Genomic DNA, 26,731 nt, shown 5'->3' on the forward strand with positions numbered 1-26,731 from the left:
TAATACCATTGGTTATTTAAAGCTTTAAATGTCTCTGAGATTTCTTATCTGCTATATTATGAAAACATTATTATTGTATTATCGAGTCAATATGTAAATATTTATAGTTTTAAAGTAATTATTTTTATTATAATCTATTAATATTTCAATTATTTTGTTTTGTATGTTATTATTATAAGAAAAAATAATAATATAAGAATACGTATCTTAATCAAGGATATTTGTTATAATGTTCGTTTGTTTTCAGGTGGAAGAGATACGAGAAATGATAGACAAGATCCAGGCTAACGTTGAAGAAGTAAAGAAGAAGCACAGTGCCATTTTATCAGCGCCGCAATCCGATGAAAGTAAGTATATATATATATATAAAGAAATGTCCTGACGTTCCGACTATTATAGTACAGCCCCTCTTCCATACGTCATAGAAACTTGAAATTTGGAGGTAACTTCTTTTTGTAATCTAGAACACTAAATAATTTTTGATTATAAGAAAGCTGCTGCATACCCGTAAACTTACTTCTTAATCTTAATCCAATCAATCAGTTCAGGTTATACTTGATAGCACAATAAGAAAATTTTATAAACATACCAAGCGTATATAATCTATATACTTATCTACATTATGTCAATTGGTAGTGTAACAAATAGTAAATGGATAATGACAGTTATTACGAGGCATGCCTTTTATGTTTTGTCGTTTGAAGAAAAAAACACAACTAGAACCCTATAGTACTTTTTATTGTTTTTCAAAGTATTCACCACGTAGCCTAATACACTTTTCCATTCGCTCAAACCAGTTATTATAACATTTATTCCACTCTAAAGTGGGGGTGTTCAAAATGGCTAACTTGAAAGCGTTGACTGCTTTTTCACCGGACTGGAACCTTTGATCACGAAGACTTCTTATTTTCGAAGTTCGGCGATGACTTGTGATAAACAAACTGTGGTATACCACTCTGCGTTAACCATTCTACGGTCTTCAAGTGCAATAGTCGCAACATGGCCGGTTTTTCCAACGAACGTGGCCACCATCTTCTTTGAAGTGCTTCGAGAACGAACAACTTTAGTCGGCTTTGGCTCGTCTTGAAAGATCCAGATTGTAGATTGTTGTTTGGAATCAGGATTGTAGGCATAGATCCAAGATTCGCCACCACTGATGATGTCGTAGATGTGATTTGACTCTCCTCGGTTGAACCTTTGCAGAGTTTTCTTACACCATCTGACGCGGGCCGCCTTGTGATCGTCGGAAAGCAGATGCGATATCCAACGGCAAACTAGCTTTTTCACACCAAGCGCTTCATGCAAGATCTTCTGAATGGTTGTCCCTGAGATGCCTAATAGAGCCTCTATCTCTCGATAAGTCACATGACGATCTTCGAGAATTAGTTTTCTCACAGCAATGATGTTATCTTCAGTGAAGGCGGATTTTGGGCGTCCTTCGCGAGATTTGTCACTAACACTAGTATGTCCACGCTTGAATTCTAAATACCAGCGTTCGACAGTTCACAGACATGGGGCTTCATCTGAACACTGATGTTAGCTATTCAAAACACTGAAGCCGTGTCAGGCCTCTTCTAAAGTTGTAGAAAATTATTGCACGAACATTTTCCTTAGAAAGATTTATTTTCGTGCGTAACCTGACAGATTCCAATCGACGCTGTGACTAAACCATAGCATTCTCTCAATCCTAATACTTTCAACTGTTTTGAGATTCAAAATTTAAACACATTCGAATATAGAACAGTTCCAAATTCAAAATTGCCGGGAAATATGGAAACGACAGAACTTAAAAGGCATGCCTAGTATTAGAAGATACATCATAGCCACACTGGTTATCGTTTATATTTGTAATAAAAAATTAGGACTTATAAAACACCATGTTTACAGCTCACTTAACCTTTGTTTGATTATACAGCAATATTGCTGTAATAAAAACTCGCCCTTTGTAGATCTCTGAAATCGTATAAATAGGACTTTTATTGTGTAGGCGGGTGGTAGGATATTGTCTCTAAAAATAATGCTTGTCTGTGAACGTCATTGGATTACGTTGCACGCAGCGTGGGATGTAAGCGAAGTTCAATAAAGTGCTTATACATTACTTGAGGGTTTGGCGAACGGTACGAATGTGGGGTATTTTAATCAGATTTCATGGAAGTCTTTGTTTAATTTAAGCTTCTCGTATGCCTTTTATTAATAATCTCGGCTTACAGCGAGGTAAATTATTTATCATTTTTACATTAAACATTATTATTTAACCTTAAAGTGGAACATAATTACTAAAGTGATGTTTTCTATTGTCAGAATACTTCAAGCGCTTTATTATTAGAAGAAAATTGATATAGAAATCGTGATAAACAAGTAATCGCAAAAATGTTGTATGTATCCATAAATATAGTTACGCATTGGATTAATACCGACGATTTAAATAATTTAGATGCTCGAAAGTAGAGGCTGGGCCTTAGAGGATATCAGGTTATTTCCACATCCGGCTCGCGCATCTGCAGGCTTAACAAGATATAAATAATTCATATTTCTGTCAGAATTGACTATGACATACGTTATTGAATGTTATGGAATGTTAACATCTTATCTACAAAAGCATAAAATGAATAGTTCGATTATTTTGATCACGTCTTGATCAAATGATCTTTTATGATTAATATTTAAAATATTTTAAGTGATTAATTTATAAATATTGGAAATTTAGCAGACTAGCTAAGATCAAGACTTTTTTATTTCTGATATACATTAAAATTAAAATAATATTTATAAATATAAACAACTAACCATGTTGGTGGTTGTTACAATAAAATGAATATATCGTTATTTTTGACATAATATCATTGTCATGTTTTCAATGCAAAACATAAACGTTTTACCTATCGATCAATATTATATTTGCTATGCATTATTTTGAATTCATTCAAATGTTTACTAAAATATTGTAAAGCATTTTGGGAGGATTTTTATGTTTGAGAGCTCTAAGAACCTCAGTTACATTAAAAAAAAAAAATAATAATAATATTGCGTTAGAAGGGATTTTTGATGTATATACAAGGCAATGCCTTGACATGATTGACATCGCACATCCTCAACTATAATACATTGACATTTGAGGAGAAAAATCTTCATTTCATCATAGTTTATTAACTATTATTAGATATACGAATAGCATCGTCACACCCCTTCAATTTTGAACTTGGTGGTGGTATGTTAGTATGCTATATATTTTCGAGTTGATCCCCTTAGGAACATAGTCATAATCATTAAATCATCAAGCCGTGTTTATACTGGCAGTTATATTACAAACTTAATGCAGCTTAACTGCAGGCAACGGCTAGTAACTTCTGATAAGTTTTTAAATAACATTTTTAGAATTTGAAAATTTGGACGTTCATTTTAAAGCAATATTTTTAATTGAAACAGCAATTTGAATAATCAAATGTCCGTCCGTCACAAATTATCGTAATACAAATTGACCCGGCCTTAATCGTGTCACATTCGCTCATTATATCTGCGTTCATAGCAGGACTGCTCTTCACGCCCGAGTCAATAAAAGCGCTCGGCGCTTGTCATGAATTTGGATCGCTATTTATTTTACAAATTACTACAGATTTCGCTATTTACGCGAATACGTGGATCAGCTTCTGAATCTGATTGAAAAAAATATTTATGAGTCAGTTTATTGCGGTTTTCCGTTTTATGTTATAAAATATAAATACATATAATTATGATAAAATATTCAATGTGCTATCGGTGTTAGAAAAAATCCGTAAACTATGAATCATTTTATATAACCATCAAGATATTTCATTCTAGCTTTGCATTCCGATTTACCATATGTTTTTTTAAGTTTTTGTTTAGTCATATTGTTATTCAATTAAGATATAATTGAGTCTTACAATACATTCAGTAGCGTAAAAATCGTATGAAAAAATACGTTTTTTATTATATTAAAGTTTCGTTTTACTTAATTTACATTTACAATAATCTTATTTACATTTCACCTTTTTGTAATAAGTTTTATATATTAACTAGCAAAAGCCGATAGACGTTGTCCAGGATATGTGTATGTAAAAGATTATATGCTGTGCAGTGCCATCTAGCGGAGAGTTGTAGACACTATAAAAACATTCTCCATGAAAAAAATCATATATGTACCAATTGCCACTGTGAACAGTCAAACAATATCGAAGTCAATTTAAAACAAAATCAAATCAAAACACTTTATTCAATTAGACTTTTGAATCGAATTAATATTAAATGTAAATCTACCACCTTAATCTCAAACAGATTTACCCTCTCAAACAGATATATTATAAGAATACAGGATGAAAACTGTTGAAACTTATTTTTTTATCCATTTCAAATAACTTTAAACGCTCCGAGCGTCTGCGATAAATGGATATTCACAAAATCCGTAAATCCAATAAGAGCAACTCGAAAGGTATCGAAGGTATCCAACAAGTGAATTGAGGATTGAAGAAATTGAACTTTAAAAATATATCTCAGCTTTGTCGCCAACGGTTGGAACCAATTAACTGTACATGTGAATTTTCTTCGTTTCGTATAACTGGCATTTAGCTATTTTGAATTGTTGTTTTGTTACCGAAAATAAAGTGGTCACGTACTCTGATTGCGTAATCGGTTTATAGGTATTGATCGCGCGTTTTTTTAAATTTTAATGCGTATAAATCCATAGCCAAGGTATTAAGCCAAGATGGTCCCGTTGTAAGAAATTGTGGGTTCAAATCTGGAATAGCACAATTGGAAACCTTGATATTGAATAGGAAACCTGCACTGCTACATGTGTATCACCAGTCCGTATTCCTTAAAAAAAGGAGGCCGTAGCCCAACAGTTGGACATTTATAAGCTGTTACTTTATTTTATATAGATTTTGTTGTGATGGTGGTTGGAAAGCCGAGATGGCCTAGTGGTAAGAACGCGTGAATCTTAACCGATGATCGTGGGTTCAAACCCGGGCAAGCACCACTGAATTTTCATGTGCTTAATTTGTGATTATAATTCATCTCGTGCTTTACGGTGAAGGAAAACATCGTGAGGAAACCTGCATGTGTCTAATTTCACTGAAATTCCGCCACATGTGAATTCTACCAACCCGCATTGGAGCAGCGTGGTGGAATAAGCTCTAAACCTTCTCCTCAAAAAGAGGAGAGGAGGCCTTTAGCCCAGCAGTGGGACATTCACAGGCTGTTACGGTTACGGTACGGTGGTTGGAAATTATAAGCATACACTGAATTAAACAAACATCAATTTATTAAATATGTTGTATTGCAGGTAATTGGTCTGGTGCACTCTAAAGCTGACTCTAATTTTGATCGCGGATTGTATGCTCATTTAAGAAAAATATTTGTATAGGCCAAACCAAACGAGTTTTGTGGTCTGGTTATGTGCGTGTTTCAAAATCTCCGAAATTTGGTACTCTAGTTGAAGCTGTTGGTCGTGACTTGTTAGGGTCTTATCGTAAGATACTTTATATATATATAGTATTATATATATATATATATATATATATATATATATATATATATATATATATATATATATAATACCCGCCCATTACACTCGTTAAAAAGCGGGAATGGTCAGGTCAGGTCTGTCGAGAGAGGTAAAACGTAAATCTAATTTTACCTTTTTTATAATTAATTTGGAATTTGTAATTGTTGAGTTGGTATGTTTCATTACCAGTTACTAGGTATGTTGTAAACATTTCGTAGAATATTATATTCTATGATGAATATTTTCACATTATGCTACAATCTCATTCCGTAGTTCCACTCGCGTGGCATAATTACGCGGAGAGGACTCACTCGTATGATGTGTCTGACCTAAATTTTGAAAAGAAAACACCGTATAATCACATGTACAATATCTATCGTACGTTTTATTACATTTTTAAATTACTAATTAATATTATGAATTATTTTTATATGATTTTGTATGCTAAGCGTTTTATGTATTCTATGCATATATATAACGGTCGTTTTAAAAAACTGTATGAAAAATTCAATCTTTTAAGTGCCCATTCAATGGGGGGATAGAATAGAAATTACCGCGAACCTTGTATTTTGTGATCAATATTTTAAGATATTCGACGAATACATAAATAAAGTATTTTCCTTACTGACGACTGTTTAACATATAAACATTCAAATAGTATTATAGAATTCCTTAAATGACGTGTTCATAGACCATATATGGTCTATGTACACGTATATGTATGAAGTATAAACCACAATATATCACCAGCTGTGCATGTGATGACACTAGCTCACTCAACACTCTTTAAATCAAATTCGTCAATACACATTGTTACTAATTACAGATTATTTATCTTTATAATATTACCGATATTATGGACGGGTAGATAGGCCACCTGATTATTAGTGGTCAAAACCCATAGACAATGAAGCTGCAAGAAATATTAACCATTCCTTACATTACCAATGCGTGGATAATAATAGTACATTATATCGTTACATCCCTTGTGTCTGTAGTTACACTGGCTCACTCACTCTTCCAACCGGAACACAACAATGCTACGTATTGCTGTTTGGCGATAGAATTAATGGCGATGGACGGTACCTACTCAGAAAGGGCTGCACATAAGCCGGTACATAAGTATTATGTTATACAATAAAATACCAGTCATAAAACTCATTCGTTGAATTGTATTAAACGTCAAATTGATCCGATAAGAAGTTATAATGGTTTTACTTTAGTTTATATACACAGTTAGGTAAGATGTTCTAATAAGATTACGTAAGCCTAATACTCGAACGTTTACATGTTTATGAAATTAAATACGTATGCGTCTGAAAATTAAGTATTTGTTACGATTTTTATATGGCGAAGTAATCGAATTAATAGTTGAAGTGTTGCGATACCAATAGCACTTTCATGAAGACTATTAATAATATTATAAAATTTATTTATTCTTGTCTCCTTTTAATTGTTGCTTGTTGAAATTGGCATCACATTACTATGATGTGTTCGATATTTTAACGTATACACACACACACATTTATATATATAAATGTATGACTGAATTTTTTAAATAATATTTTGTCATTTAGTTCTGTAAACTTTTTCTTTCTATTTTTATTGAATGAACAAATAAAACACACATGTTCATACATGAAATGAATAAATAAACAATGTGACAAGTTTTTTTAGTTGATCTAAAACTTTTTTTTTTTAAATACAAGCATTTTTAATATTGTCTATTATTAAATATTCTAGACATTTATGCCAGAACCAATAATGATTTGTTAGGCGTATATATAAAATCGTTAGGTCTAGATTATACATTCCAGATCGCTATATATTTTATAAAGCAAACATATCGTCTCTGCTCCTCCTCTTTTATTATATACCACCTTCTTCCTCGAATCATTTATCAAAAATTCAGTATTCAACTACTGTTTCAGTTTAATGAGATCAATTGATATTTATATTAAATTTAATTATATAGATGTTGATGAAATAATTATAATTACGCTTCGTACATAAAATATAATTACATAATAATCGTTTTATAAACCGTATTATGCTTGGTCGAACACCTAAATGATTGGTTATAACTGTGCTTGCTTCTGGGAGATAGACGGTTCATAATAGGCTCGGCTAAAATATCCCGAATCCATGAGTTATTATGTTAGAGAACCTTTTTCTACCATAAGTCTGTCTGAGACGACTAGCTTATTATATATTTTTTGCTTTCTTTTAATTAATGGCTATATTCGTAAGTGACGTCAGTTATAATGACATCATTGCTCGGTTTATAACTAAACTTGTGTTAAAACATTATAGTGTTTTTATAATCTAAGACAATTCGCTCGCCAGCATAGCTTATAGTTTTATTAATAGGTGACCTAATTGTGCAAGTTTTATACGATGTTAATAAGTCTTGGAACAACTAACCCTCTTAACGAGAAAACCCTTCTAAGGCCGTTTCTATTTTAGCTTAAATTGTGTTTTTATGAAATTTACAACGTGTTACCTAAACGTTTTAGAAAGTGAGAAAAATAACAATTTCTTCTCCAAATGTACATTGCATGTTAATTAATTTGTTAATTCTGTACGTGTTTAAATGAAGGGAAAGCCGCTTAGAGAACGGTTCCGTACATTGTTGGGTTGCGTAAGTCAATAGTGGATTAAACTAATACTCTCTCTTTCTCTCTATTTAATTATGGAAGATAATGCCTTTATGCAAGTTTATATGATGTTAGGCAGATATTTAAAAAAAATCCATTATGAATATATCGACCGCTTGCCGTGACCGTTAAGAAGACATTTACGCTTGACGTGCATTCCCAAGCACGTCAAACTTCGCATTAAATGCTATTTTTAAAACTAGTCCTGCAAATTACTTCAAAGAGAGACCGCGAAAAAATAATTTTGACCCGACCCGAGACTGGAATCTAAGATCATGAGACATGCTGTATACCAATGTAGGAGCTATAATAAAAAAAAACAGAACTTCATATGAATAAAAGGTTATAAATAGTTCACCTCATTACGAAATTTTAGCGCGAAAATGAAATAATACGTTCAGAACACTTCACATTCATATATAATTCTCATGAAATATTAAAGCAGTGGAAATGAATGAAAAGGAAATGATTCAGATTCAGAAGTTGAACTTATATAACGACTCGGATACGTTGTTCGCAGTCTAACTAATACCGGCAAAGTATACTTTACTGCTAATTGTATCACTTTGTCGACGACGAGGACCCTGCGACGGAGAAATGGTCGTTGTCGCAGTGATTATTTCTCTAACAAGTTTCGCTTTATGGAAAACCTAAAAAAGAAAAAGTAAAGTCTGGTAAACAGCCGGTAAATGTCCCACTGCTGGGCCTCCTTGGAGATAATTCCACCACGCTGCTCAATAATTGACCTACATCCTGTTATAATCCTTCACATATCAAACTACTAGTCTTAATTCGATTCGTCAATTGATAATCGAAAATGATCTCGATCTTTATTTCAGATATAAATGCTATTGCGATTGCTACAAAACCACAACTGTGACGTAAGCAGGCTTTCGAGAATTAATCGCTATATATTTAGACAATTTTATCAATGAAATAATTGTTGACGTTATATATTTTAGACTTTTAATTAAGGTTGAGGATATTCTAATGCTATTTATACTAATCACAAGTCGCGTCAGACATTAGTATAAACTTTGATATTACCCGCTGCGATGCGGTTCAGAATTTAGTCGAAACATTAATTAATCATGGCCCAGTTGCCGCAACATTTCATCTGTCTGAATATGTGCAGTGAAACCGATACGTTTGATACAAAATTCACCGAGGAATACGTGAACACAAAGCGTCGTGTTAATATTTATTGTCAATGTATTAATAATGTTATAGGTACGAATCACGTAAACTATTTATAAACCAAATATATTTTTTCAATTTATACAAACAGACAGCTTAAACTAAAATTAAAAAAATAACAGGTGAATGATCAAACACAGCCTACACATTAACCTTTAATAGTATAATGTCAATGCGTTCCCAAACAAATGGTTTATTATTATATATACGTGTGTAGTAGATGTGATATGATGATCCATCTTGTATGTAATTACACTGGCTTACTTAGGCTTTAAAACGACAGACATCATTACGAATTAAAGCAATTTAGTACCTACATTGATTATAATTCGCATATTTAATGAAGTCATGTTATATCAGCAGGATAGCTGATAATAATAATAATAATAACATCCTGGGACATTTTTCATACACGGCCATCTGATCCCAAATTAAGCTTGTATAATAAAGCTTGTGCTATGGAAACCAGACAACTGATATACTACTTTTCTTTTGTAAATACATACTTATATAGATAATTACACCCAGGACAAACAGACATGTTCATGCACACAAATGTCTGTCCTGGGTGGGAATCGAACCCACAACCTTCGGCGTGAAAGGCAAGTATCTACCACGCCAACCGGCTCAACAACTGATATAACGTGACTTCATTAAAAATGCGAATTATGATAATTTTTAAATATGTATTACATTTTTTAAAATAAATTATAAGTTGTTTGAGATAGAAAATTTATTTTTAACAGACAGACAGGGTTTCAGTATATTCATCCGTATCGAGCACAGGGAGAACAGTGCATTAGACAGGCAATTAGGATACCCGCCTGATAACGTCGCTATTATGTGGGTGTTTTATTATGCAGAAATATATTCATAACTCAGCCGTGCCGTGATGAAATATTGAACGGATGATCCCGGCCACGCTCGTTCGGATGTTAGGCACGTACTGCATAGAATTGTTCGTCGAATGGGTTTAATATTTGTTTTAGGGCATTTCGCTTCTTCGAGTTCATCAAACGATGGAAATCAGAAGAAAAGTGATTGCGATTTTTTTTTACAGACATTTTTTAACAATAATATCATTTTCTATTTCGTTCCGTTTATTAATAAATATAATAATACGTGTGGTTGGGTATATTGTGTTTTTGGGAAATATTACTCAAATGGTATGTTATTTTTTAATAAAAAAAAATGAAAAGTATTTAAATATTTGCCTGCTATCTGTTGGTCTTACAGTGAACGGATTACAAAAAAAAACCGCTAGACATTTGAATAAATCTGCTCGGTGATAAATTAAACCCCAGTCAACATATACGCCATTTCACAATGTCAGCTTTTTATCAAAACTAAGGGTTCCCGGGGGATAACTTTATACTCAACGTTAAAATAAACGAAGTCGGCAAATCAGCGAGATAAATCACTGATCACGTGACATGTCAAATACTAATGTAATTTATATATTTTTTTGTATTTTCTATAATTGTATTCAGTAACAGTAACAGCCTGTTAATGTCCTACTGCTGGGTTAAGGCCTCTTTTCCCTGTTGAGGAGAAGGTTTGGAACTTATTCCACCACGCTGCTCCAATGGGGGTTGGGTTAAACGTATTCGTCAAGTTACATATTCTAGATCTGTAGTTTCTAAATTATTATTAGAATAAAATATTTAAATTGACAGAGTTTTTTTAATGAAGCTTAGCTTTTTTGATATCACTAACGAGTACTCGCGATTGGTCGTACGGTGATTACGCTGCGGACGTTGGGCCCTCTTTTTAATTAACATTTTCAGGGAACGAATCTGCTCGATTAACTTTTAAATGGGATATTTTTATAGATATATTAATATTGTTAACAGGCGTATCTCATTTAATTTCATCATATTCGTTAGTTAATTCAATTAATAGTTTCGACGATTTAAAATCATTATTGTAGAAATAATTATAAATAAATCATATTGTGTATGTAGTTTTATTTTATTTATAATAATCTAGTACGTAGACTGGCAAACGGACCAGACGTAAGAAATATTAATCATTTCTTACATCCCAATACGCTACCAACTTTGGGAACTAGGTAATAATGTCCCTTGTGCATGTAATTGCATTGGCTCACTCACCCCTCAAACTGAAACATAACAATTCAAAGTAGTCCTGTTCATCCTATTTGATGAAATGCAATACTACATACAATGCCTTTGACAAATATTTATCTTTGTACTCGTAGAACACAATTCAAATCAGTTAAAATTACTTTGATCTATATTAGCCAATATATTTCGTTAGTATATACCTATAAAAGTTACCATAAATATTAAAATAGCACACGTATAAATAACTCTTCGTGTGACATGACAACAAGTATGTTATTGGCGTTGCGTGAAACTAAATTGACCGATTTCGTTTTAATTATTTTGTGTCATAAAATTGATTCTTGTATAAAACATTTTTTTTTTTTATTTTCTTTCCAGAAACAAAGCACGAATTAGAAGATCTTATGGCTGATATTAAGAAAACTGCCAACAAAGTTAGAGGAAAGTTAAAACGTGAGTATATTAGATAATGTCGTTAGTGATTTTAATTTTATTTATATAGACTTTATTATTTTGAATAGCATACAAGTTAATAAATAAAATGTTTGGTAAACGATAAGTCCCCTGTGCTCTTATCTTAATAATATTATGAGGAATTTGTGAGTCAGCGGTAAAATTTTGTGAAGTGTCAGCCTCACTTAGCGTTCACCGTAATTATGTAAGCCTACCAGGGTTTTATATGATAAAGTTACTTGATTAAAATGTGTTTAATAACATCTTCAATGTAAACATCTTTAAGTATTTTAAGCGTGACATTGAAAAATGCTAATAAAACGCTCTTAAATATTTTGCATAATTAATGTGATATATGTTGTGTATATAACACATTTGAACTTAGTTTTTTTTTATTGCTTAGACTAAATTATAAACGGACATTTAAATCAATCTGAAATTATTTGCACCTGCAAATGTTAATGATGTTGATGATAATGTTAAAAATTAACAAAGATCTACTTCAACTTATAAAATTCCTACCGGTGGTGGCTTAACGATGCCTCCTCTTGGTTATTTGAAATCGGCAATCACCATAAACCATTAAAAATCTAATTAACATAAATTGCTGAATCTTTATAAACAAATCAACAGACATAGAGCAAAACATCGAACAGGAAGAGCACTCCAACAAATCTTCCGCCGATCTCAGGATAAGAAAGACCCAGCATTCGACACTTTCGCGCAAGTTCGTGGAGGTGATGACCGAGTACAACCGCACCCAGACCGACTACCGAGACCGGTGCAAAAACAGGATACTCCGACAGCTTGAGATCACCGGCCGAGCGACCACCGATGATGAACTCGAGGCTATGCTGGAGCAAGACAATCCCGCTGTATTCACACAAGGGGTAAGTTTGCTGAATATATACCTTATACATATAGATATATATAACGTATACGATGAAAATTAACACCCACACACACACATGTATTCATAATGAAATCGAGAAATCTTTCAGTTTGTAGTCAATGTATTAATTATGTCTTATATGCTCATGTTGTTTCGAGTTGTTTATTTGTTTTAATTTTTGATTTCTTTGAATATTTGTAAATGTATTTCATAACGTAAATGTATTTCATAACGCTAGAGACAAACACATACAATTGATATTTCACACTTACAAATTAGATATTTGGTCGTGTATTTAAATGTTAAAGAACAGTTTCGTTTTTACAATATTAAATCAATATAATATAATTAAATTCGGTATTTTCTTAAATGTTTATATTATCTTTAATATAAACATTTATATATATATATATATATATATATATATATATATATATATATATATATATAAATGTAATACCAAGCAATACCAAGTACTGCTGTTTTGCGCTAGAATATCTGATGAATGGGTTGAATCTACCCAGACGAGCTTGCACAAAGCCCTACCACCAGTAATTATGTCTTATTAGTATGTTTCTGTTATCGATAAGTGTACGAAGCTTAGCCGTAGCATACGCTCATTATGATGCTTAATTTCTGCAAATATATTTGAATCAGAATATATTCTGATACGTGCAGGTGTTCTCAGAGTGTTTTTCTCACAACGGAACGCAAGGAGAGAAAACTCAAACATCATCATTATTAGCTTGCCTTAACCCCTTTATTTCAGCGCAGTGTGAAATCAGCATTAAAAATATTTGGAAGAAATTTATGGTCACCTGATTGATGCCTAATGTTCTTCGGCATGTTTTTGTTAAAAGCGAAAATATACCTAAGAACAATTGGCGTCTGTTCGTCTCATCTCCGTGTGCTGGAACTACAAGGCGACAGAGACAACTCCAAAAAGTCGACGTGCTTTATTCTGAGCAATATCAACATATCATGTCTATATTAATAATAATTTTATACCGCATATTTTCAATAAAAAACCTTGCTTTTGAAAATTTCGAGGAGTAAAAAATATCATGGTAATCTTCAATGTCAAAAGATTAAAAACACTCAGTAGATAATCGTCTACCGAGGGTTCTTCTAACGTTACTCATGGACGGTATTTCTTTTTCAAGATTGTTTTAGATGAAAAATCTTGCGACCGCTTTTCAAGTATTCCCGTTGAGATATTGTACTCTAAACAACTGCTGACTTTGTTCATTAGTAATAAATAAATTTTACATAGGTCAAATATCAATTTAACAAATAAAATATTATCCAAAAAAAACCTCCGGGCGACTTTTAAGAATTTATATTATAAGCAAAGAGAATTCGAAATAATCTTTCAGTTCTTGGTTTGTTTTCATATTATTGTTAATTTTATCGATTTATTCCATATTCTGTAATTAGAATATTTATGCTAGAGCACTCATTCATTTTTTTCAGATAATAATGGAAACACAACAGGCGAAGCAAACCCTGGCAGATATCGAAGCGCGACATGCTGATATTATCAAGTTGGAAACATCGATCCGCGAGCTACACGATATGTTCATGGACATGGCTATGCTCGTCGAGAGTCAGGTCAAATATTTTATTTATTTCTTAATCAAAATGTCAATGCAAAATATTCCTACTAATTATTATTATACTTATTAATATCAAATGCAAAACCATAATAGGATTACTGAATTACTGGTGATTCAGTTATGAAGATGTACGAGAACTTTGAAGTAAAATATTCTCCGCGGGTGTTTAATTATAATTATTAGCCATTTTTAAATAAGATTGTCGTCTAAACAAGCTCCCTATGGATACAGGGTGAGATGATCGACCGCATTGAGTATCATGTTGAGCACGCTGTGGACTATGTCCAAACTGCCACACAAGACACAAAGAAGGCCCTTAAATATCAGAGCAAAGCTCGACGGGTGAGTTCATATTACAAAAGTGTCGGTTCATTCGTTGCTAATGCGTTTTTGTTTTGTTTGTCCTCATCCTGATTCCGTCCGTTACCCTATCCCTCGTTCCTATCGTTTTGTTACGTAAACGTTTAAAACTTCCAACCCTGCATTTGTTTTGCGTCGACGATTCGGTGATTGGTTCACACCATGTTTTTATTTTACCTTCACTCATCTGTGCATCTACAAATTTGCTTTCATTGTTGTATAATTAACTGTTCATGCGACTTGGACTAACAATCGATGGAAGTGGGCTTCTTAACTTAATCTAATTATTTGACTTTGTGTATGACTAATTTGACTTTCATTTGGTGTGTGCGTTATTTGCCTCTTGTATATGGGTGCTATACGTAATAGATAATCTTACTGTCTTATTACTTGTTTCTGTTAATATATTTATGTATATATCACATTACTATTTGACACGTTTAACTACTTATATTTTTAACTAACAATATTCTGTATTAATTAAGTTATCTGTTATAATTTGTATCACGTGACCTCTGTATGAATTTCGTATTTTTTTGGGCATTTTATTTTCATTTTCATTTCTAACTACTTTAACATATCGGATAATATACGGTTTGTGTAACATACTTACTGGGTATAAAAAAACCGTATGAACCAATCGGCCGTTAGTGATGTTCGGTCGTGCGTCCCGTTTCCTCCCAGCGCCACTGACCTTAGCGCGAGCAGGGCGAACTGATAGATCGCGTCGAGCACCACGTGACCACGGCCACGGAGTACGTTGAGTCGGGAGGTGGCGAACTCGTCCAAGCTTACAAATGGGCGACGAAAGCGAGGAAGGTAATGAGAACAAATCAGATCGAATCAGATAAACTTGGTAGACAGCAGGATGACATTCTACTTAAATTCTGGCGCGGGAAATTAACAGTACCAATGATGATATAATATTTTCTATCGATTCTAATTTATTTTTGCTGAGAATTTATTTTATTTTTATTTTTTTAAACGCATGTCTTTATTAAAATACAATCGAAATTTATATTTATTTAGCAGTCAATTTTGTTTTTAAGCTGTTTTTTGTTGCATAGCCTGATGCTGTCTGCATGTTCTTTGTTTATTTATTTTGAGTGATGGTTTTGAAATACTAGTTTTTGTTAATTATATGTATATATGTGCTTTTAAACGTTTAAATAAATGTATATGTAATTGTTATAAATTGTGGTGATGGTTTTATCAATAGATATTTAATGCATGTTTATAGTTTTATATCAAGTTTAGTTAAATTCGTTTTATTGCCATGTACATTAATATAATAAAGATAATAAAATTGCATGATAACAATGTATATATATTTCATGTGTCAACTACATAATTAATTTTATCAAGCAAAAGACATAGAGAAAGTGTTTTTTTTTTTATAGTTTAGTTGCACATTTCAGAGCATGTCGCAAAATAGTGTTCTCTCAGACCAAAAAAAAAGTAAACAAAGTTATGGTCAACAATCGCGTTGGATTAGATGGTGGATAACCCTAAGAAACATGCAACGAACGACGTAATTTAGTTTTTTTTTTATATACAAATCTTTTATAATAATAACTTTATTTCTAATTCTTTATTAAAATGTTAAGTTTCTAAGTCTAATGAAAATAACATTAATAAAGTTTTCTCAACATAAAACAGGTTGAAAGAATTATTAAGAATTAAAATAGTTTTGTAATTTTGATTATTTATTATTATTTAATATATGAAAGTAATCTCTTAAGACTCATTACAAAAATAAAATATTTTTTATATAGAAGTTGACTTATCTCAAACGAATGAGCATAAAATAGAGCAATAATTTTTTTTTATCTGAGATTATACATTGTCGAATAATATTTTAATAGGTTTAAATGCATAATATACTATATGTATAATATTTTTTATGAAATAGTAAAACATAATTATTTATTGCTGATATTTTATTTATTTTTTTTTTCTTTTGTCATTGCAGAAAAAAATCTTCCTCATAATATGCCTGTCTGTTACGCTGGTTGTTGTTATATTAATAATAGTGCTATCACTTACGCTGTAATAAACGGCGGATATGGGGCTAGTGACGTCATCGGGCCTCGAACGCAATTTAGGACTATTGGTGCAAATAAACTGATATTCGTTACAAAAAAAAATGATATACTTATCACTAGCTGTAAGTGTTCATAACAAATAATCGAATTGTACTGTTTATGTAAACGACAAGTACTCCGTTGGATACGGAATTGCCGTCATGAAATATCGTTTCACGAATTTGATTAATGTGAATCGATTTTTAAAATCGATTAAAAAATCGATACGAAGCATATGTTGAAAAGATTAATATAGCAGTTTGTGATTAAAACTGTAATTTATTAGTTCACTAGTGAGTAATTATTGCCAGATTAAAAAAAAAAAAAAACAAAAGTCGTTTTTGGTTTGTATACATTTCAATTTTCATAATATCATTTTACACTACTTCTGGTTGTAGTTGTACGACAATATGTGTAAAGTGCAATAAAAATATTGTGCTGTAGAATAAGTACTATATAGATTTAATTGATGTACATATTTAATGTATATTGCGTTACCATGTATGGATCTTGAGAATTGTAAATAACATAATCTTATATACTCGGAATGTTAAAAATAATGCATCACTACAAGCAAATATATATTTATAATATTTTAAAACGATTTAAAAACGTAATCGATATACACAACTATTTAATCGATTTAAAAAAAAAAAAAAATTAATGCGTATATAAATGTATGCTGTTTCATTAAAATCATTATATTTTATATGATTCATTACTCAATATTCCGGTAATGTTTAATAGGCTTTATTCATAATTTTTATCTTTATTACTTCGAAGGCAATACAAAAATATAATGCATTCTTTAATTATTATACATTTTGTAGCGTAAGAACAAACCTCTATATCGTTATGAATAATGTTATCTTGTCGTATATTCATGCTTAAACAATCTTATCAAATTAACAGCACAAATAGTCAGAAAATATATGTGCGTTATTAAAACGAATGCATCTTTATTATTTATAATAATTTGATGTAGTTTTTTTTTCTATAATCTTGCTACGAATTAATAGACTTAATAATTTTAAGGACTGTATATAATCTATTTGCAAAAAAACTTTGCGGGTTAAGTTTTTTTTTTACTATAATTTTATTAATATTCTTTTTGTTAATTGTAACATGCGTTCGAATTGAACGATTTAACTGTTCCTCCTGGTTTTATTAGCACATGAGAAATTTGGTCATTTTTTCCTATTCATTGTTAATACTACACTGCGTTTAAAAACAGTACCGTTTGTTATTACATTTTTATAAATACCAGTATTCACATTAAGTTAAGTTTTTTATATACTTCATTTCTCTTTAATTGTTAAACTATCAATAGTTAATCGATATTATCGTGATATCATATCATCATTAATAAGAATTGTTCCTAATTGTATTGAAAAAATTAAATATTTGGTCCAACATTTGGTATCAAGACTGCAGTCTAAATAAATTAATTAATCGAATTATAAAATTGGCCCTATTGCTGGCCAAAGGTCTCTTCTGTATATTGAGTAGAGGGTTTGAAGGTTTTCCCACGCTGCTCCATGTTATTTCGAGAGTATTACACAAATCCGTAGTTTTAATTAACTATCGATAGTCTATTTTTTGCTGATTTATTTATTGTATTTTATAAATAGTTTAATCTAGCAAAGATTTATTGAATTGGTTTTGTTGTTTTATACAAGTCATTATAGAAACAATCTCATATCGATTGACTGCTGGATTTAGTCGTGTTGTTTGTTATAGTAACAATGATAGTTTAGTTTTGGTTTCTACGTGAAGATGAATGTTCGAAATGTTTTTACAGAAAGTGCAAATATTGCCTCTCTGTCATTTCACGCGGAAACGAAAATTTATTTAAAACTATAGTTATACCTTACATTCATACCGGAAATATTTTTAAAAGTAAATTTTTAAATTTAATGTATATCTAACTTTCACCAAGAAGAACTTGTGTGTTTGTATTTATTTCTTTCATGAATGCTATCAGCAATTCAAAAATCATTTGCTATTTGGTAACGGTCATTGAAAATATCAACAAGTTGAAAACTGTGTCCAAAGCCGTGTTTTCTATCATAATTCCAATTTTAAAAATTATAATTTCAACGTTGATGTTTTCTTGGTCGACTATGTTTACTACTTATTTATAAAAAGTACTTACATTTGTATCAATATTACTATATAGAAATCTTTGATATAAGATATTAAATTATTCCTTATTAATAAATAGAAATGTATAATCTTGCTATATAATTTGCATTTAACTTGAGCATTTTATCGGATACCTGTTATAAATTATAATAAAATGTAACTAAACGCACATTCTTTACAATATCGTTAATCATACTGTATAAAGTGATGTACGTTTATTTTATTAACTGTGATTTAAATGTGTACATGATCGTGGAAATTATTTATTTCGACGTCAGGTGTGTAGCGCAGCTTGATCACTTGCGTGTTTACGTAAAGACTGTAACACATTATTTAATGCCATCATCATTTTTATTAAAAACATTTACTTAATTCGCATACACAAATATATTTATGTTCGCCCATTAGGGGTCATTACAAAGTTATTCATACTTGTGTATTCAGAAATATTAATCGAGTTGTAAATATGTTTTTTGTTTAAAAATTTGAAAGAATTACATTTATTTATTTTATTTCGATTAAATTTCTTTTTGTTTTTTTTTTTTTCTTTTTACCTCTAACCTAATGCGAGGCAAATGACGCACCCCACCCACGTTATCAATCACCGAAGCCGATCGTCTTATCATTTGTTCATATAATGTGTAAGAAGAGGTGTGTCCCGGCCGCCCGAGGACACGTATAAAGCGTACTGTTGCATGGTCACTCGGCACGACAGAAGAAGATCATGATCCTAGTGTGCCTGCTCATTCTCGGCCTCGTGGTCGTCGGCTACGTGTCTAGCTACTTCGTGTGAAGGCGCTCGCTCGCTCGCCGACCGCCCAATGCTCAAAGGTAAACTTCGATGCAGCGAGCGTGCCGCACTCCGACTTCTTGAACGCGTCCCGTCGACGCTTCTGGAAAGTTCGAAGTTCGCGCGCTCGCCGAACAATACTAGTCACTAATTCGTGTTGTGTTTGTCCATTGTGCAGAAGAAGATTATGATTATGCTGTGCCTGCTCGTGCTCGGCCTCATTGCGACCGGCTACGTGTATAACACATTCTTCTAAACGGTTCAAGGGGGCAGGTTTGAAGCGCAATATCTCTGGGCTTCCATAGAGAGCATCCATAGTTAGAAATTTTATATCGTCATCGAGTAGAAGTATTTCGGTATTTACATATGTAACGACATTCTCGCTTTCTTCTTGAGAATCGTTTATCGCATCTGCAGCTGAATGATTGGAATCAAAACGTAGACATCATTATTGGGAATCAAATTTGCATGTAGCAATCAAAGGACTATGAGCATCTCGGATATATACCATGTATTAAATTGAAGGATATTATAGTTTGATATTAATTGTTCCGGTCTACTGATGTTGGTGCGGATAGTGTCAGATTTTTTCACAATGAGTTGGTGCAGTTACTTAATATGGATTGTTCGATAGCATTCACTGTTTTTTATATTGGTCTTACGTCGAATCCATAGCGCAGCAGTATATAGTAAAAACTTCAAGCACAGTGTTGAATGTTGTGTTTTCAGGGAATAATTTTAGTTAATTTAAAAACCTTGGTAATAAAATGAACTTAAATGAAATTTTAAAATTTTTTGGTGTCGTTTATAATTACAATTTATCAATTAATTTAATAACTACATAAAAAAGTAAAATAATTAAAATAAAAGAGCTTTTAATTATTGTAACACTACCTATTCAGTATACACGAGTATTATTGAACTTGACAATTGATTTTTTTTCTTTAAAATTAAACATGTATTTATACACAGCTTAAAAATAAAAAATTATATAACCAAACTCTTCCAGCACTCTCCATATTTTTCTCCAGCACCTTTTTTAGCCATTTATTCTTATATTCTTGGATTTACTTTCAAACCTTTTCTCTAATACACTTTATACCACGCTATTAATATTATTTTTTCCACACCGCACCCAAAAAATTATTATATCCTAGTTTATTTGCATGAACTTCTTCAGATGCTTAAAAATTTCCACATACTGTATTAATTAGTACTTTATATATATTATAATTAATTGACATTTTGCTAAAATATAGTAAATTTATAATAGGTCTAGGTCATTATGAAAGTATATATTTTAGTCATATATAGTTACGAGTAAATGAGTTGGAGACAAATAGCCCATTACACATATATTACATAATATGTAGTTGAAGTATTAAATATAAAAAGCGATCGTAGCCGAGAAGTAGTTATTGATTTAGTATAAGAAATCACTAGAATGTATAAAATACTATATAACCTTATAATTTTCTAACAATATATACAAATAACATACATAGAATATTAAATACGTACGTACATCTGCACAATGACATTTCGATTACATAATAAAATCTTTTAAAAAAATATTTATGGTAAAAATTAAATTATTTTTCTAAATCTTTTTAAAAATAATATCCGTCCTAACATTCTATGTGTGTGAGATAATTTTTTTTTTAGACTAAAGTTACTCCTTCCGCAGGACAGTGAAGCAATGAATCAGATAATGCAACTATTTGGTGCCTGCATCCCGTCTGGCAGTCAACACCTGTCTGCCGAATTCATCACTAACATACGCTCTTATTATTTATCGTTAGAATTTTTATTAATAAGATTCAAATTAAATTATATATTATCATCTGAATTATATCGTCCCATCTGGGGCAGTGTTTAGCTGTTATCTTGTTGAATTTTGGTCATTATCAAGTAATTATTGACCGCTAATTATTCAGTAAATGTTGCTAGCAAAAATATAGTTACTTATCTATTTAATCGTTATTTTTTATTATTGTATTATGCAACCTTTTTATTGAATCATAATTTTCAATAGTTTGTCTTTTTTTCTTTTGATACTTTTAACGTTTTTAAATATATTTTTAAAATAGTTAATGGTTACTTAAAAATGTATTATTGTATATACGAGTCTCGTGCTCGGGCGTTTCATTAAAACATCTAGATTTTAAGTTTATAATACAATTGAAAAGGTTGCAAAAATTATTCTTCATTTGAATATGTTATACACAGTTATCCATGAAATATTAATTATATTATATTTAGAACGTACAGAACATGTTTAAGTAGTTCTTATAACGTTCGTATAACGATATTTAAACAATACTCTCAAATCATACTCCGCATCAAGCTCCTAGTTTACATGCTTTCAATGAACAACATATTGCCTGAGGAATTAGTCGAAATACGTTTATATTAATAAGTAAAAAGTTGGCTAAACTGATTGAAAGCATCGCGGTTAATAGCGAGTTCAGACATGGTATGTCGGCCCATACCTGTGATACAATATTTAATACACATTAACAACTATATTATAATAATCGACATTAAAGTAATTACAATCAGTATTTTGAAGTAATGTATAATAGTGGCGATGATTGGGTGCCACGGTTTTTTCGAGTTCCGAATGATTTTTTACGGGAAGTCACGAGTACTTACTCGTGACTTCCCGTAAAAAATCATTACATCACATCGAGGAGTATATTGGATTACGTGAACGATACATAGGGCACGCGATTGGAATGACGGGAAGGCCGCGGGAGATGATCAAACCGAATCTGTAATATTTGTATCTATAATTATTAAAAAAAAAAATGTAAGTGGTTATAAATTCTGTGAAACCTGTTTGATTTTTCGAATGGTACAACTGTTTTGAACGGTCTTCGTTACAGATAAGATATGTCAATCTTTCGATATTCGTTTATGTGTTTGTGTAAGCGTCGCTCGATGATTGGTCGATGACATATCCGCAGTGTGAGCGTCGCTCGATGATTGGTCGATGACATATCCGCAGTGTGAGCGTCGCTCGATGATTGGTCGATGACATATCCGCAGTGTGAGCGTCGCTCGATGATTGGTCGATGACATATCCGCAGTGTGAGCGTCGTTCGATGATTGATTGATACCCGCGGCCTACCGTAAGAAGCATATCGCGCCGCGTGCCGTCGCCGTAGCAATAATGATGTTCGACTACAATTTGTAAAATTTAAACTTTCGAATGTGTGATAGTAGATGCAGTTGTTGTTTAGTTAATCTTAACATATAATAATAATTATAAATTAATTGTTATCGTGAGTGTAACATTTATTACCGAGTAAGATTTCATTATAGTGAAAACGGTCACTTGATGCTTACGTACGATCAGATATAGACGAACGGATGGGAAGACGTTTGTGTTTTCTTTGTTTTACTTAACATTTAAGATGCTCTTCGTTGTACAGTAAAACATAATGTAGCAGTTTTAGCTAGGGTAAATTTTTTAATAAATTGAAATTACCAAGTCTTCGGCAATATAAGTATAGCATATCGAGCAGTTTTCAATTTAAAACCGAACACGTTAGAAAACGACTTCTCGAAAATTTAAGCACTAAAATGTTACAGTTATTAGCGTTTTCCTTTTATAATAATAATAATAATAATAAATTTGCGTGAATAATATATTATAGTGAGATTTCCGAGGCGTGCTGTTAATATAACACATTTCGAGGGACGACGGGGACTGGGGAGTAAATAACGGTACTAAATAGCCCGTAGTGCCCCGTCTCGTCCTCGTGTCAAATAGCGACCTATGCTCGGTCGCATATATAAGGGAATGAAGCAATGTTAATTTAAACATTAATAGCATAATTAGATTTTTATCCTTAAGAGTAGGATTTCATCTAGTTGCCTTCGTAATAGTAGAGAAATTAGGTGATACCTTTTTCTCATTAGCTTTATTATAAAGTGGTGAGGCCAGTCGCATGTCTCTATACGCCAGTCAATTGTCTCGCTTGTCCGGCGGCCCCGCGTCGCCGGCGGACGCGCCGTGCGCCCGCTTCTCACCGCTGTTTCCTCTATCGTGTACGTGTACTTACATCGCATTCAATATAGCTAGATGCATCGTCTCATCGTATCTAGACTAAGAATAACAATGGCCTCGGAGTGAGGTTGTGTACCTGACACCAATCTAACGTTAATGGATTTAGTAAAACTCATAGCGCCCGTGCGCAATGTTACGCTTTTATGCAAACGTACTTTCGCACAAGTTAGTCGAACGGTGCGGAAGCGGTTCTGGATTCGATCCGTTTGATCCCGTATTCATTTGTAATATATTTTAGACGTAGTCAAAACACAAATTCTAGTCAGCTTTCATTGATCTCTATTATTCCGATAATCTTAATCGTAATTACAGTTATATTCTTCTGTTACTAGTATATACTGTAAGCGAGGTTCTCGTGTTCAAACGCCGACAGCGGGAGTCGCCTGCGTCTAAGGTCCATCCAATGGGATTGCTCTTCAGAGTCTGACCAAGTCGCTTTCGATTCCCGCCTGCCACATATATATGCGTTCTAAGCAATCTTAATAATATTATAACGCATAGATATTTTCATAATCAATAGTATGCATATTGTTATTGGATTGCTAATTTTGTATACCTACGTACACAATTAGTATAGTTTATATACTTATGTGTCAATTCTTATAGCGTTTTATTACATTAACAGAAAATAGATAGTAAGTGTTAAATTAATCCGAATAACGACGTTGTTTATCAAGCTATTTTGAACTAATTGTGTTATTATTATTATTTTGTTTATTGAATAAAATAATTATATTTGAATGAAGTATGCTTTACTATGATTTATCAAAGGTAAGCTGTGTTTGTACTGAGCAAAAAATCTCTTTATAATCATAAGTATGTAATTGTATTTATCTAATTCGAATTGGTAGCCCTTTTAAAAGACTTAAAATCGTAATTGTTCTAAAATAATGTTCTTGCTTTGTGAATTTATCAGACAACGAACACATTCCAAGTTTTATTATAATATAAGCATATCTGTAATAACAAATTCACGTTTAAATTTTCAATTAAATCATTCGAGTTACGATCGTCGTGAAAATATCATTACACTTTGCTATTTATATTTCTGATATTAAAATTTGAACGTTAATGCATGGGAAGTCTTTGTGGATTTGTCCATTGGGCAAAGGGTTTCGTCTACGTTAAGTACGATGTAAGCTCTTGATCATAGAACCCTGATGCCTAACCGTAGAGTCGCTAGACAAGAATTCGTAGTTTAAACTCTTCACAAAAACTCGAAAGTTCGCGCTTCGTTCTTTTAACGTATTGATGTTGCTTGCCGTTAAATAATGTCAAACATTGAAATTAAATTAACAAAATGTATAATGATTAAACCGTGTTATTTTATACATGTTTAGTCGAAATTGTTAAAATAGTTTAGTATCATTCTTAGTTTTTATGTTTATATATTTATATTGTGTAAAAATTAAATACTTATGTGATTGAAATATCCCTCTTTCATGGCAAACTTCTTGTAATCTTGTAAAGGAATATTTATTACGGTTCAAAAGTAATGTATTAACGAATTAACAGTGAGGTTCTGGATACATATTGTAAAATTCAAGTTAGATTGGTTTTATAGTCATTCAGTATGTAGGTTATCAATCTGAATTTTTCTCATAATTATAAAATAAACGGTGTTTTCTGCTGTGAATGTGTTTTTTATTTAAAAGTATTTATTCCCTTAATAAAGTTAATTCTTCGCTAATAATGATACCAGAAATCCGAGTATATATGACGCTTTATTCTTGTGTCAAAAAAAAAGATTTAAGATATTGACACAAAATAGAGCGTCATTTATACTCAGATTTCTCGGATGATTATCAACGAAAAAAGCCGAGATGGCGCAGTGGTTAGAACGCGTGAATCTTAACCGATGATCGTGAGTTCAAACCCTTTCAATTCAAAAATTTTCATGTTCTTAGTTTGTGTTTATAATTCATCTGGTTCTTGACGGTGAAGGAAAACATCGTGAGGAATCCTGCATTTGTCAAATTTCACTGAAAAGCTGCACATGTGTATTCCACCAACCCGCATTGGAGCAGCGTGGTGGAATAAGCTCTAAACCTTCTCAAATAAAAAAGGAGAGGTGGCCTTTGCCCAGCAGTGGGACATTCACAGGCCGTTACTGTATCTTTAATCTTTAGTTAGTATAAAGACTACACATTTATCATCTGTCCACTATATTTTGCGCTAAAACAACTCACAATTGCCACGTTCGTAAGCTGCAACTGCAATCTGCTCGCAGTAGGTATGGCTATGAAGTATACCGCCAATGGTTAATCCGCCGATCAGTGAGATTAGTATGTGAAACAGAAGGTGGGCCAGGATAGCGAAAGAAGTGTTGGGTGGTTGTAACAATATTTATTTAAACAGGCAGAGTAACCACCCTGCTAAGTTCAACAATAATTATAATCGTTCATTGAAATACATCGCTATTACCAAAGTCTAATTATTTTTAATGATGTTAGTTGTAAAAAAAATATTATCACGAAACTAAATAACATTGAAACAAAATTTATAATCAACTTAAAAAAATATTAGGTTATTCTAAATTATATACGCGTTGATCCTAGCGTTGAGTTTAACATATTCTATATTTATAGAATACTATATTTAAGATTACTGTCAGTTTTTTTTTAAATAATAGAATAGTCACGATAAATAATAATAGTAGTTGGTCGAATAAGCAGTATATAACTTTCAAAAAATAAAAATTACTTCTTTTACTAATAAAAAATATGATTTTAGTATAAAGATTTTTTTTATGGTATGCTGTAATTACACTGGTTCAGTCACCCTTGAAACTGGAACACAATACCAAGTACTGCTGTTTTGCGGTAGAATATCTGATGAGTGGGTGGTACCTACC

At 31.9% G+C, this 26,731-nt stretch overlaps 1 protein-coding gene across 7 annotated transcripts in view; it reads left to right on the plus strand.

Annotated features, from left to right (window-relative positions):
• LOC126769871 (syntaxin-1A) overlaps positions 1-25,507 on the plus strand; it is a 59,463-nt gene extending 33,956 nt beyond the window's left edge. Inside the window, exons 3-9 of one of the 7 annotated variants that reach the window (XM_050488818.1) lie at positions 248-347; positions 11,841-11,915; positions 12,549-12,805; positions 14,281-14,418; positions 14,655-14,765; positions 19,728-19,843; positions 21,490-25,507. In XM_050488818.1, coding sequence (XP_050344775.1) covers positions 248-347; positions 11,841-11,915; positions 12,549-12,805; positions 14,281-14,418; positions 14,655-14,765; positions 19,728-19,805 — 759 coding nt within the window. In that variant the 3' untranslated portion in view covers positions 19,806-19,843; positions 21,490-25,507. Of the gene's footprint in view, positions 1-247; positions 348-11,840; positions 11,916-12,548; positions 12,806-14,280; positions 14,419-14,654; positions 14,766-15,467; positions 16,315-16,755; positions 19,555-19,727; positions 19,844-19,980; positions 20,559-21,489 lie in introns of those variants that run through there. The other 6 variants (XM_050488819.1, XM_050488820.1, XM_050488816.1 and 3 more) reach the window with 6 other exon arrangements.
• The last annotated feature ends 1,224 nt before the right edge of the window (positions 25,508-26,731 follow it).

This window comes from Nymphalis io, chromosome 8 (assembly GCF_905147045.1).
Source record: "Nymphalis io chromosome 8, ilAglIoxx1.1, whole genome shotgun sequence".
NCBI classification, from domain to species: domain Eukaryota; kingdom Metazoa; phylum Arthropoda; class Insecta; order Lepidoptera; family Nymphalidae; genus Nymphalis; species Nymphalis io.